Source organism: Mandrillus leucophaeus, unplaced genomic scaffold, assembly GCF_000951045.1.
Source record: "Mandrillus leucophaeus isolate KB7577 unplaced genomic scaffold, Mleu.le_1.0 Scaffold39, whole genome shotgun sequence".
NCBI lineage: Eukaryota > Metazoa > Chordata > Mammalia > Primates > Cercopithecidae > Mandrillus > Mandrillus leucophaeus.
In genome coordinates this window covers 3583968-3599140 of record NW_012104142.1, presented here as the reverse complement: position 1 = coordinate 3599140, position 15173 = coordinate 3583968, and the positions used below count along the sequence as shown (strand labels likewise).

General features: G+C 41.2%; 1 protein-coding gene across 4 annotated transcripts in view; it reads left to right on the top strand.

Moving 5' to 3' along the window:
* Positions 1–15173, top strand: part of ASCC1 (activating signal cointegrator 1 complex subunit 1) — a 123707-nt gene that overhangs the window by 81650 nt on the left and 26884 nt on the right. For all 4 annotated transcript variants that reach the window (XM_011991100.1, XM_011991099.1, XM_011991101.1 and 1 more), the window contains exons 8-9: positions 4986–5110; positions 10059–10144. In XM_011991100.1, the coding sequence (XP_011846490.1) occupies positions 4986–5110; positions 10059–10144 (211 nt within the window). The remainder of the gene's footprint in view (positions 1–4985; positions 5111–10058; positions 10145–15173) is intronic.

The following is a 15173-nucleotide window of genomic DNA, read 5'->3' as shown; positions in this document are numbered from 1 at the left end:
GGCTGGAGTGCAGTGGCGCAATCTTGGCTCAGTGCAACCTTGACCTCCCGTGTTCAAGCTATTCTCCTGCCTCAGCCTCCCAAGTAGCTGGGATTACAGGCATGCACCACCACACCCAGCTAATTTTTTGTATCTTTAGTAGAGATGGGGTTTCACCATGTTGGCCAGGCTGGTCTCAAACTCCTGACCTTGTGATCCGCACACCTCAGCCTCCCAAAGTGCTGGGATTACAGGTGTGAGCCACTGCGCCTGGCCTGTTTCTTGCTTCTCAAAAACTGTCATTGATGACCTGGCATGGTGGCTCACACCTGTCGTCCCAGCACTTTGGGAGGCCAAAGAAGGAAGATCGCTTGAGGCCAGGAGTTCAAGACCCGCTTGAGCAATATAGCGATACCCCGTCTCTACAAAAAGTTTAAAAAAAAAATTAGCTGGGCATGGTGGCATGCGCTTGTAGTCCCAACAACTTGGGAGGCTGAGGCAGGAGGATAGCTTGACCCCAGGAGTTCAAGGCTGCAGTGAGCTGTGATTGTGCCATTGCACTCCAGCCTGGGCAGCAGAGTGAGATCATGTCTCTTAAAAAAAGAAAAACAAGAACAACAGCAAAAACCAACCGTCGGTTTCCTATGGCCTACCAAATAAGAGTCCAATCCTGCCTGACCCATGGGGCCTTCATAGCTTGGCTTCAGCCTGCCCTTCCCTTTCTACAGATTTTCTCCAGTCCTTGAATGGATTGTATTCTTTAACATTCAATCTCTCAATTACTCAGGACAAAAATTCTTCTGGAATCACCTTCACTTCTTTGACTCCCTTATACCAGGGAATCTCACTTCTCACCACTTCCAGTGCCACTGTCCCAGCCACCTGCATGATTGCCACAGCCTCCTAGCTGCCTTCCTGGTTCTATCCTGCCTCCACTGCTATCTGTCCTCCACACAGCAGCCAGATGATGTCAGTCTTCTGCTAAACACCCTCCAAAAGCTCCCACCTCACTCTGTAACTACTAAAGTCCTTCCACGGGCCTGAGAGCTTCAGGTAACCTGGTCACATCGCTCTGACCTCGTCACTTCTCTCTTCCTAATTTCACTGAAGTTTCACTACTGGCATCCTTTCTGTTCCTCAGTCCTCCTGTGCATATGCCTATCTCAGATATGTGTATTTGCTCTTTCCTCTCTCTAGAATGCTTTTCCCTCAGGTCTCTGTCAAATGTCATTTTATCAGGGAGACCCTTCCTAATCACTCTACCTAACATAGTGCACCTATGTTAGCTGCACTATGGTCAGCAGAGTGAGATCACACTCTACTCCCTCTCTGCCGTTTCACCTCCTTCAAGGCACATGGCACCCCGAGGTGCGCGTGTGTGTTTGTTCATTCCTCCTACCGGAATGTGAGCTGCACAAGAGTGGGGCTTGTTTTGTTCACTGCTGTGTTCCTATCACCTATGACCACACCATCCTTTGAGGTCTTGTTCTGTCCATTTACCCTATTGCCTGGTTTCCTTTTCTTTCTCTGTTGGATAATTTCTTGTCAGTAAGCATTTTCAATGTTTTCTCCTCATTGAAAACACACACAGCCCTCACTCAAGTCCTATCTTCAGATTCCCCAGGTATTCGTTTCTCTCCTTCCTTTCAAGTTTCTGGACAGAGTAATGTGCGCTTCCTGCCTTCCCTCCTCTCTGGCTCCTCCCTTGGTCCTCCGTCACAAGATTTCTATCCCCAGTGTGCCAGCAAAACTGCTCTGATAGAGGGCTCTAATTGTGAGAAACAAGGAGGCATAGTTTTGCTTTTTTTCTTTTCTCGAGTATTGTACTGTATGGTTATTCCTTTTTTCCCTGTTGTAATTCCCATTTCAGCGTCTCTGAAGTCTTCCTGCTCTTATTTCCTCATCCTTATCGGTTGTCTTTGCTGATTCCCAGGTGGCTGGGACAGTGGCACTGGAAGTGGTGAAGTGAGATTCCCTGGTATAAGGGAGTCAAAGAAGTGAAGGTGATTCTAAAAGGATGTTTGTCCTAAGTAATTGAGAGATTCAGTATCAAAGAACGCAATCCATTCAGGGACTGGAGAAAATCTGTAGAAAGGGAAGGGCAGCGATGAAACAGAAAGGCAGGCTGGAGCCAAGCTGTGAAGGCCACGTGGGTCAGGCAGGATTGGACTCTTACTTGGAAGGCCATGGGAAACTGAGGGTTGTTCTTTGTTGTTGTTGTTTTTCTTTTCTTTTCTTTTTTTTTTGAGACGGGGTCTCCCTCTGTTGCCCAGGCTGGAGTGCACTGGCAAGATCTCGGCTCACTGCAAGCTCCGCCTCCCGGGTTCACGCTATTCTCCTGCCTTAGCCTCCTGAGTAGCTGGGACTACAGGTGCCCGCCACCGCGCCCGGCTAATTTTTTGTATTTTTTTTTAGTAGAGACGGGGTTTCACCGTGGTCTCGATCTCCTGACCTTGTGATCCGCCCGGCTCGGCCTCCCAAAGTGCTGGAATTACAGGCTTGAGCCACCGTGCCCGGCCTTGTTTTTCTTTTTTTTAAGAGACATGATCTCACTCTGCTGCCCAGGCTGGAGTGCAGTGGTACAATCACAGCTCACTGCAGCCTTGAACTCCTGGGGTCAAGCTATCCTTCTGCCTCAGCCTCCTGAGGACTGGGACTACAAGTGCATGCCACCATGCCCAGTTGATTTTTAAAAAATTTTTTGTAGAGACGAGGTATTGCTATATTGCTCAAGTGGATCTTGAACTCCTGGCCTCAAATGATCTTCCCTCTTTGGCCTCCCAAAGTGCTGGGATGACAGGTGTGAGCCACCATGCACATGCCACTACCACCCAGCTAAGTTTTGTATTTTTAGTAGAGATGGGGTTTCGCCATGTTAAAAGCATCTATCCCATGCTTTTAACTACTGTTGCTACACTGACAACTCCCAATCTGTCATTTGCCTAGATTTTTTCCTGGGCTCCAGGCCTGTATTTCCATCTCTTTTCCTGGACATGTCCTACTTGCATCCCGTGCCACATGTGCAAAATCCTGCACAGTATTAACCTCCTCCCCGAGATGACACAGCAGAACAATAAGCAGTTGCTTCCCCACAGCCTCCCACCTTGGTTAGTGAGCCACCTGGTCATTTTAGGCAACACTTGGGAGTCATTCTCAACCACTTCCTCTCCCTTAACACAGCCAGATCCGAATGGGCACCAGCTTCTCTCTCACATAGCTCTTGTGAACCCATTCCCTTGTCTCAGTTCTCACTGCCCCACCATAGTTTAGTCAGGGTGTCCAAACTTTTGGTTTCCCTGGGCCACATTGGAAGAAGAAGGAATTGTCTTGGGACACACATAAAATACACTAACACTAATGATAGCTGATGAGCTAAAAAAAAAAAATCACACAAAAAAACTTATAATGTTGTAAGAAAGTTTACGAACTTCTTTTGGGCCGTATTCAAAGCCGTCCTAGGCCACGGGTTGGACAAGCTTGGTTTAGGTCTTTATCATCCCCTCCTCACCCCCTTTATTTTACAGATGGGATCTTGCTCTGTCGCCCAGGCTGGAGTGCAGTGGTGCAATCATGGCTTAATGCAGGCTTAAACTCCTGGGCTCAAGCAGTCCTCTTGCTTCAGCCTCCTGGTAGCTAGGACTGTAGGCACATGCCACCATGGGTGGGTAATTTTTAAAAATGTTTTGTAGAGACACAGTCTCACTATATTGTCTAGGCTGGTCTCAGACCCCTGCCCCAAGCAATCCTTGCACCTCAGCTTCCTAAAGTTCTGGGATTACAGGTGTGAGCCACCATGCCTGTCCCCATTTCCCCCTTTATAGTACAGTCTTTAGGAATATGGACTCTGAAGCCAGACTGCATACATTCTAATTTTGTTTTTCTTTTTTGTTTTGTTTTGAGGTGGAGTCTCACTCTGTCACGCAGGCTGAAGTGTGGTGGCACAGTCTCGGCTCACTGCAACCTCTACCTCCTGGATTCAAGCAATCCTCCTGCTTCAGCCTCCCAGGCAACTGGGATTACAAGCATGTGCCACCACGCCCAGCTAATTTTTGTATTTTAGTAGAGACGGGGTTTCACCATGTTGGCCAGGCTGGTCTCGGACTCCTGACCTCAAGTGATCTGCCTGCCTCAGCCTCCCAAAGTGCTGGGATCACAGGCATGAGCCACTGCACCTGGCCTCTTCTAATTTTGGATTTGCTACTTAGTTTTTGTCACTTAGTTTTGTGAACTTGGTCAAGTTTTGTAGCTTCTCTGTGCCTTGGCTTCTGTATTGGTAAATAGGGATAATAATTGGTTATAAGGATTAAATGATTTAACAGATAAAAAGTGCTTAGAACAGTGCCTGATACATCATGGTGATGTTGACTGTTGAAATAGCCACCTAGCTGACTGACCTCTGTAGCTGTTCCTCTTCTAAAGCCTTTCCCACTCTGCTATTGAGTCAGCTTTCAAAAATGGACATCAGACCACATTATTCCCTTTTGAAAGTCTTTCTGTGGCTTCCCTAATCTGACCACTACTTATAGACTTAGCTCATCTCCATTGTCCCTTTTCTCTCACTCTCTGTCATAGCTGTACTGTAAATAGTTGACAGTTTTTTGAATATGCTGTGATTTTGCATGCCTTGGCATCTTTGCACATGCTATTTATTCTTCTACTTGAAGTGCCCCTTCTTCCCTGGTGTTATTTGCAAATCTTTTAATGATCGTTCCAGACTATGTCTAAACCTCCTGTGGAAACCTGGCCCTCTCCATGTAGAGCTGATCACTCCCTTCACATTCACCGTAATATATTGCCATCATTTATTTCTACTATCTGTTAAGCAAACAAGACTGAGCTTTAGCTCCCTGATGGTGGGAGATGAGTCTCTTCTTCTTCCTCTTGTGATGCAGGGCTTTGTATAGTGATGAGCACAGAGCAGAGGCTCCATAAACATTGTTGAATTAGTAGTCGCATGTTCGGAAGTTTACTAAGATTTCTGCACTACTTTTCTCCAATTTCTCCAGGCTGCAAGAATTAGTTGATCGAGTGCTGGAACGTTTTCAGGCATCTGGACTAATAGTGAAAGAGTGGAATAGTGTGAAACTGCATGCTACAGTTATGAATACACTATTCAGGAAAGACCCCAATGGTAAGTCCCCCAGAGAACTGTAGCACAGTTTGTGATCAGTGGCCTTGTGGCATCTCTGAGGTTTACACAGAATGGGCTATCAAAGAATCTCTGATATACTTCTTTTTAGACCTCTTAGCTTATTCTGATGAGCATAGTAGAGGTGGGCAAGAACATATATAGCATGGGACTGTGGCTTCCAGATCTTTTATTTCTGTCACACATAGGATTGCCCATATTTAGCAAATAAAAATATAGGACGCTTCAGTACATTTTATATAAACAGTGAATAAGTTTTTGGCATAAGTATGTCGCATGTAATACTTGGTGGCTATTTTTTTTTTTTTAAAGAGAGAAAGGAAGGTGAGCTAGTAAAAGTAAATGTTAAGTCAGTGTTTCTCAACTGGGGGTGATTTTGCCCCCAGCTAACATTTGGCATTGTCTGGAGACATTTTTGGTTATCATAGTTAGGGATTTGGAGATGGGTTGCTGCTGGCACCTAGTGGGTGCTGTCTAACACTCTACAATGCGTGGGATGGTCGCCCACGACAAAGAATTATTCTTCCCAAAATGTCATAGCACAGAGGTTGAGAAACCTTGTGTTAAAATAATAATGTTTTTCTTCATGGACTCTGAGCCTTTTTATAAAAGTGCCTTGTTTTAATTCTTGATTTGGGATAGGTGTTTATTTCAAAAAGAAGTTTTCTTTTCTTCCTGTCCATATCTCCAAAGTGAAAGCTTCTCTAGTACTTTCAGCATCTGATCAGGAGTCACACATTCAAGCCATATGAAACTCTTCCTTCCAAGATTCGTGGTTCAAAATACACTAGCACCAAGATCACATATTCTGGTTTCATTTCCTTTCTTGGGCCCGACCTTGGTTTTAGAAAATCTAGGTGGGGTCCAGGCATGGTGGATCACGCCTGTAATCCCAGCACTTTGGAAGGCTGAGGTGGGTGGATCACTTGAGTTCAGGAGTTCAAAACCAGCCTGGCCAACAAGGTGAAACCCCGTCTCTACTAAAAATACAAAAATTAGCTGGGTGTGGTGACACATGCCTGTGATCCCAGCTACTTGGGAGGTTGAGGCAGGACAATCGCTTGAACCTGGGAGGCGGAGGTTACAGTGAGCCAAGATCGCACCACTGCACTCCAGCCTGGTGACAGAGCAAGACTCTTTCTCAAAAAAAAAAAAGAAAAAAATCTAGAGGAGAAGAGAACTCCATCAGGACTTGAACCGTTGACTATTTGTAGGTTTTTAGTTAGGACAATTTGTGTGTCCCTTTTAGTTAAAGTACGTCTTTTAATTTCTCTCAGATATGTACCAAAGATCCCAACTGGAAATCATTTGATATTAACCCAGTTTGGTTAGAGCCATGGTAGGACCAAGAAATACATAGCTATCTAGTTATTAGTTCTAAAATGTTACTATTTTGTGATATCATATTGAATTTTATTTAAGACTTATGAATAAATCTCTATTTTACTTTTGAGAACACTGAGATTAAAAGAGCTTCAAGTAACTCAGTCAAAGCCTATATATTCTTGTTTGGGTAGGTGATAGAATAATCCAAAACTTTGAACTTGTTCCAGTTGAGTGTGTGTGTGTATGTATATGTGTGTGTGTGTATATATATATAAAATATATATATTATATATAATATATATATATAATACATATATATACTTTTTTTTTTTTTTTGAGATGGAATCTCGCTGTGTCGCCCAGGCTGAAGTGTACAGTGGCGCGATCTCGGCTCACTGCAACCTCTACCCCCTGGGTTCAAGCAGTTCTTCTGCCTCAGCCTCCTGAGTAGCTGGGATTACAGGCGCCTGCCACCGCGCCCAGCTAAGTTTTGTATTTTTTATAGAGACAGGGTTTCACCATCTTGGCCAGGCTGGTCTTGAACTCCTGACCTCGTGATCCACCTGCCTTGGCCTCTCAAAGTGGTGGGATTACAAGCATGAGCCACTGTGCCCGGCCAAGTTGAGCATATTTCTTTCCTTCGGGGAGTAGTACTACAGAAAGTAGGAATATTTTAGGTATCTATGTATTATAATGTAGCTTGTCCAGTAGAAACATATAACTAGGTTTGTGCTGTTTGTTTTATTCTGGACAGTATATTTTAATTTTGGAAAACAAATTGAGAATCCCCTGAGGTGATGTGCATTTTAACATTACTATGTAATGGCAGAGTTTCAGAACTCTGGAGTATACCCTAAATTTATTGTTTCAGAAGACATATGGTATTAAGAAAACTGTCTGTGATGATTGAAGTATTCTGTATCTGTAATGTCCAATATGGTAGCCACTAGACACATGTGGTTACTGAGCACTTGAAAGGTGGCTAGTGAGACTGTGAAAGTGAACTTTTATTTTTAATTTTAATTAAAATTTATAGAGCCACATCTGGATAGGGGCCTCTGTTTTGGGTGTTGCAGGTATAGACAGTATTTTATTAGACATTTGTTAGCTATCAGTACATTTTCCATTTGTCTTAGTCTTTAAATATTTGTTCAGAGCTCTTAAAACTACATCATGGTCCATTATTAACTAATCTCTTAACACAGAAAGAGTTCATATATGTAGGAATCTGTATATTCTAAGTTGTGTGGATCCAGGTTTATATTCAGTTAGCACTAGAGCTTTATATAAGAGAGTGTTGTGTGTTCACAGTCTAGTTATCCCTCTGTTTGCAGATTTTCAAAATATAATCGCTTTATTGAGATATAATTCACATACTATACAATTTACTCTCTTGATATATATATATATATATATATAATTTAGTGGTTTTTAGTCTGATTAAAGTTGTATAGCCATCACCACAATCAGTTCTAGAACATTTTCATTACCCTAAAATGAAACCCCATACCCATTGGCAGTCACTTTCCATTTCTTCCTACCCCTCTTACTCTGCCCTCCCCTGACCTCCACCAAGCCTTAGGCACCACCTGCCTACTTTATGTCTCTATAGAGCTGTCTGTTTTGGACATTTCATATAAACAGAATCATGCAGTATGTGATCTTTTGAGGCTGGCTGCTTTCACGTAGCATAATATTTTCAAGGCTCATCCATGTTATAATATAGCAGTACTTCATTCCTTTTTTGTTTTCTGTGTGGGTTTTTTTTTTTTTTTTTTTTTTGAGACAAGGTCTCTGTTGCCCAGGCTGGAGTGTAGTAGAGTGATCTTGGCTCTCTGCAACCTCCACCTCCCACACTCAAATGATTCTCCCACCTCAGCGTCCAGAGTAGTTGCGACTACAGGCGCATGCCACTACACCCAGCTAATTTTTAAACTTTTTCTTCTTTTTTTCCCAAGATGGAGTTTCACTCTTGTTGCCCAGGCTGGAGTACAATGGGAAAATCTTGGCTCACTGCAACCTCTGCCTCCCCAGGTTCAGGCGATTCTCTTGCCTCGGCCTCCCGAGTAGCTGGGATTACAGGCGTGCGCCACCATGCCCGGCTAATTTTTGCATTTTTAGTAGAGACGGGGTTTCACCATGTTGATCAGGCTGGTCTCCAACTGCTGACCTAAGGTGATCCGCCCGCCTCAGCCTTCCAAAGTGCTGGGATTATAGGCGTGATCCACCACACCTGGCCTAACCTTTTTTTTTTTTTGTAGTGACAAGGTCTCACTATATTGCTCAGGTTGGTTCCAAACTCCTGGGATCAAGTGATCCTTCTACCTCAGCCTCCCAAAGTGTTGGGATTACAGACGTGAGCCACCATGCCTGGTGCTTCATTTTTTTATGGCCGAATAATATTCCATTGTATGGATATGCCACATTTTATGTATCCATTCATCAATTGTTGAACATTTATGTTGTTTCCACTTTTGATATTTATTTAGTATTAATGTATTTGTTGTTCTTTTGCAACTTCACACATTCCCTTTCTCCTAATTTTAAGTTGTGAAACATGCATGGCATTGGGATCTTTGATTAAGAGCATTCTTCTCTTTAGAGAAATAGTTCCATAGTTACGCATGTGCAACTCCAGTGGGCTAGCTGAAATGTATTATGTATTCTGTTCATGGAGTTTTTAAAACTCTAGATATATTTGATCAATTCTGGCCTAGTACTCTCCTTACTTATATAAGTAAAATAATGTACTTAAAGGTGGAAATAAGTATTTTTGAAGGTCTGTCAGTGGGTAGGAAATGATTAATATTTCTGAAAATATTCTGAGTTAATTCTTGAGGATGCTTTGAATTTTTTGTGCTCTGGACTCTCCTGTATTGAATTTTTACTTGAAAAGGACATGAAGTGATGTTACATTTTTTTTCTTTCCTGTTTCCCTCTCCTTTGATATTCTTTTTGTTGCCAACGTTTAAGGATGTCTTTTGAGATATGCAACCCAAATTAACTCAAGAAGCTAGAGCACAGCTTGGTTTAGGCTAAGGTCATAGATTTGCTGCATTTCTGTGTAGAATGTCTGTCAGGATACCTTTGATTGCAACTAAAGGGCTCTTTTTCCTTTGGGGGAAGTCCTTAAATCAACCGAGAGCATGAGTGCCAGCAGTTTTGACTAGCTAATGTGTGAACCCTTATGTGTTTTTACATATTTAAAATTATATGCCACTTTTCTTGGATCTATAGAACGTAAGGAACCTTTGAAGATCACTTAGTCCTACCTCTCACTTTGTCAGTGAGGAACTAAGGTCCACAATGGAGACGTAATTTGCCTAATAATGTAGCTAGTTGCATAGTTAGGAATATATAGTGAGTGCCTGGAGAATGTCAAATGAATAGATTAATGAATAAATGTATATTGAATGAATCATTGACAGAACTGAGACTAGAAGCCAGGTCTCTTGATTCATGGCCTGACATTTTTCCTCTGCATTATGCCACTTTCCAGGTAGTACGTGAAAATTTTGCTAGTTGTACCTATGTACTTATAGAAGTCCAAGAGAAAACAACCAACCAATCTGAGCTTCTAACATTATCTTTGGAATATTTACAGCTGAAGGCAGGTACAATCTCTACACAGCGGATGGCAAATATATCTTCAAGGAAAGAGAATCATTTGATGGCCGAAATATTTTAAAGGTCAGTATGAAGCAGAGTGAATTGGAAATCCTTTGGCACATGTCCTAAATAAAGGAGGAAAAGGAATAGTTCTCCTTTTAACAATAGAGTATATTTTTTCATACTACTTCATACTTTTTCTCATACTTGTTTTTTTTAATTATCTAAAGGGAAAGAGAGGAAAAGTAGATGGTCCCCTTAAGGTTTTGGCACTTCTAGAGTATTTGAAATTGGTGGTTTGTTTGTTTATTTATCTGAGACTGTCTCGCTCTGTTGCTAAGGCTGGAGTGCAGTGGTGCAAACACGGCTCACTGGAGCCTTGACCTCCTGAGCTCAAGTGATCCTACCACCTCTGTCTCTCAAAGTGCTGGAATTACAGGTGTGAGCCTCTGCACCCTGCCTGAAATTAGTGATATAAGAAACACTTAGCAAAAAAAAAAAAAAAAAAAAAAAAAATCCTTAGGTATGCTTGGATTCATAGAAATAAGTTGATTTCAACCGAAGTTTTACTCTGTACTTACCTCTAGAGGTTTGAGCTTGTATTTTTTAAAGTGGAAAATAATTATTTGTCTTGTTTAGTAGATTTTTCTCTTTACCCACAAAGTCAATCTCTGTACTGGCTTTATAATCCATTTTTACTTAGAAACAGCCTATGTCTTAAAAAGTAGATGGTCCATTTTTGACTGTGGAAGCTTTGCCTTTCTGAGTGTTGAATTAATCTATGAAATGAAAGTAAAGGGGTTCTTCAAGATTACATTTATCTTTCTCCAACAGACTACCCTTCTGTAATTTTCGTGATTTATGCCTTCTCTATCAGGTTAACATGCCATTGTTCCTCTGGACAAAGAGAAACATAAGTTGATACTAATGGAGAGGTTTTCAATTCTTCTTTTCACTTGCTCTGTAAGGGTTTAGGTCATTTTCAAGGCTTTGGGTGTTTTGCTGAGATGAAGGAGGGAGTATATAATAACATCAGAATAAGCTTTAGCTTTAGAAATGCTTTTACTTTTTCTTCCCTATCTCACCCTCCATTCCCTTATCTTGTCGCTTTACAGTTTTTTTTGCCAAATGCCTAATGTGGCCCCATTGCCTTAATTAATGACATCACTCTTCAACAGCTGTGACTGCTTACCATGGAGCCCAATAGGGCAGTGCCAGCCATCGACTCAGACAGGCATTCCCGCACCCGCATTGCAGAGCTATGCCGAGTCCTTCCTTTCCTTGATATATTTTCTCTTTTTGAGTAGTTTTCTTGTTTTTGAGGTAGCTCTGGGTTTGAGTGGCAGGCTGCTAATGAATTCAGTTGTAGTTAACTTGACTGTTTTTTCCAGGCTACAGCTTCGGTGTGATATGAATCTTTCTCCTCCTTTATCTCCCTTCTTTGGGGATTTTCCAGTATCACAATGAATTACTTTGCTTTTTGTTATTGTTAATTTGGTTAAGAAAGAAAATAGACTGAATGGGGAAAGAAATCTGTAGGAATGGCTCAAAGCCAACTGGGTTTTCTGGAGTTAAAACTGAAGCCTTGTGTGTCGGTACAAGTCAGGTGTGAGGTGCTTTGACATCTGTAAGAGTGGGGTGATGGCAGAGAGCCTGTTGGGTGGCCGTATGAGCAGTGTGGAGCTCTTACCTTGGTATAGAATTTCTCTCATTCTGGGAAGTAAGTTTTCCATTTAACTATGCTTTTTCCTGAAATCTTCTGAACCACCCCAGTGATGATATGAACGTAGCTCCCTCTAGTGTTGACAAGGACTTGCTATATCAGTAATACCCTTATTAATTCAAGCCAAATTACTTTTAGACCTGGACCTAGCTAGGTTCTTGGAGACCATTTAGTCCAATTCCCCACTTTAATCTCTGACACAAAATCTATTAAGGTAGGGCTGGGCGCGGTGGCCCATGCTTGTAATCCCAGCACTTTGGGAGGCCAAGGTGGGTGGATCACAAGGTCAGGAGTTCAAGACCAGCCTGGCCAACACAGTGAAATCTCATCTCTACTAAGAATACAAAAATTAGCCGGGCATGGTGGTGGGCACCTGTAATCCCAGCTACTCAGGAGGCTGAGGCAGGGGAATTGCATGAATCCGGGAGGCAGAGGTTGCAGTGAGCCAAGATCGGGCCACTGCACTCCAGCCTGGGCAACAGAGCTAGACTCCACCTCAAAAAAAAAAAAAAAAATCTACTAAGGTAAAGTGACTTGCCAGAGGTACTGCTAGTTAGTAGCAGAGTCTGAATCAGAACAGAAAGACTCAAAACTCACAAATTGAGCATTGTGTTCTGCTGCCTCCCATAAAGATGCGCAGTGTTTAGGTAGAGAACATTAGGTATTTGAAGTTGGGTCTATCTGCCTGAACTGGGATAATGGCCAATTAAAGTTTGTTTCATAAATGGTGGGGCAGTGAGTGTGCCAATTAGTCTAAAACCATAGCTAGTTAATAATTAGATTCTTGTATTGAACATGATATCAACACTAACCGAAATACGTACTGACTGTATACCATCTGCCAGACTATGTGCCCTAAAGATGAAACCGTCTTTGTGATACAATGCCTGCCTTCTAGGAGCTTCCAGTCCTTGAGGGGTACAGCTAGTTAATAGACAATTAGAATGTAGAAACCATGGAGTGAGTTATGGACAAGTGCCTTTGACCACAGATAGTTATGATGACATATCCTTTAGTATAGTATCTAATATTTACTCTTTAATCACTAGTTCCAGAAAAATAATCTTTCACCTGTGTTCAATCAAGAGAATTAACTACTTTTTAAAATAAAAGTAAATTGTGGGCTCCAACAGTTAACTCCCACCCCCAACACAGAGGCAATTAAGTGTTTGTGAAGTAGCCGTAGTCCACCCACCTTTTGGCATTACCATGAATGGATATGTCTTTCTCAATTAAAACATGAGACTCTATGGCCCTGCCCTTAAAATAAAAACAGGATTTAGAAAACCAGTGGACTTCATATATATATATATATATATATGTATAGTTTTTGTACAATATGAAATTATTATGTTTAGAAAGAAAAAAATCAATTTCACTAACAAGATAGGAACTGACTTGGAGTAAACAGAAAGGTTAACTGCATTGGTTGTTAAGGAGCCCAGGCATACGTGTGCAGCATATTAACAGCTACATAGGCCAAGGATCAGGAATGCTGGTGATGGGAGGCAGCCTTAGAAAAAAAATCAACTTCATCTACTATTCAAAGAGAAACAAAACAAGAAAGAAAGTCATTGCTCATTGCTGTAAGAATTTAATGAGTAACAGCCAATTGCTATTCTACTCTATGAAGAAAATTGGTTCTTTTGGCTTGGTATAATATGTGTTCTGGGTGCCTTAATAAGAAAAAAAGAAATCTTTAATGACTAATGCAGATGGAAGCCACATTTTTCTTTCGTACAGCTTTTTTGAGAGTTGTTGCAGCTATAATATACTAGTGTCTGGTTATTCCTAGTTAAAATAAGAAAGTCTTTCCCTAAGAAAGACTTTGAATTAAGAATTGACAACTAGAATCATTCTCCTGTGTTATTCAAACCTGAAAACGAACAAACATATTTGGTTATGGTGTTTTTTTACGGAAAAGTGCCAGATAGCTCCAAAAGGAGGATGCATGAGTGAGGAAGACTTAGGCCAAATTAATGGGATGGTGCCCCCTCAGAGAGTATCCATTTCTAATCTAAGAGATAGCAAAAAAAAAAGGTGCTGTTTGTATAGCCTTAGGCAGTGATAAATTTATAATTGGAGAAATCATACTGACCTAAAGACACACTGCCTGGAAGTAACTGCTCCCTCACGAGCTAGAAGTAAAATGGTCATTAACTGCCAGCTTCTAGGGAGAGAGGTAATGACAGTCTGTTTGGGGTCTTAAGCAATAGAATCAGTGTTCCAAGATTGTGCTGTCAGCAGATTGAAGCAGGGGTTCAAAAGCATAGCTTCTGACTGCCCAGTGAAGAGAAGGCATTAGAGCCCTAGATTGTACTCATCAGAGAAGGTGGTATGGTACAAATAAAGGCACAGTGATATATTTGGGAAAGAATGGAAAGTACTATAGGTCTAAAGTCAGAGGATAGTGTAAAAGTGCATTATCTTTAGACACTTAAAAATCCTGGAAAATATAAGCCATGTAAAAGGGAAATGAATTTGTACCTTTTCTATTTTATATATAAGAATCTTTAAATTTAGAGAAAGAAGAGACTGGCAGTATTAAACTGACTGTATTAATTTTAAATACTTTCCCCTGAAAATGTTTTAAATCTCTAGCCTCACTGAGACTTTTCTTGAAAGATGTGACTGAGTCACCCACGTATTTCATTCAGTTTTGGTTTTGTCCCATCTCTGTTCTTTAGAGCCTTTAAAAGGACAATTAGAATGAATAAATTTAAATGAGATCTTTATTTAGTTTGCTTTACTTAGAGACATTTTTATGAAGGAAGCTTTTAAAAATACTGTTTATTCTTTTTTGCTGAAATATATATATATATATATGTACATGAGACATACATTTACTGTTGAACAAGTAGTCATAAAATGAACAGTGTTGACTACTACCAAGGTCAAAGAGTAGAGTCTGCCTCCCATGCCCCTCCCGGGAGACTCTTTAGTCAGTCTGTCCTAAGGGAACAAAAGCACAATTAACTTCTTAAACACTCTCAGGGGAGAGGCTTGTTTTGAATGAATATTTTGTTTTGAAGTATTAGAAGAGTGTTGAAAAGATAAATTCAATTTTTTTTTTTCTAGAGGACAGAGAAGAGATGTGAGATTTAGAACTATGTGGTCACTTTTTAAAAAATTTCATGAACTTTATTTTTTTAGGTTCACAGCAAAATTGAGCAGAAAGTATACAGTGTTCCCAAATGCCCCCATCGCTGCACACGCACAGCCTCCCCCACTTTTGGCATCTGACACCAGATTCGTGCATCTTTAAAATCAATAGGCCACACTGACCACCATTTACATTAGGATTCACTCCGATTTTCTCTATTGAGTTCCTCTTTTCAGTTATATTCATTTCTGCTCTGATTCTTTTTTTTTTTTTTTTTTTTTTTT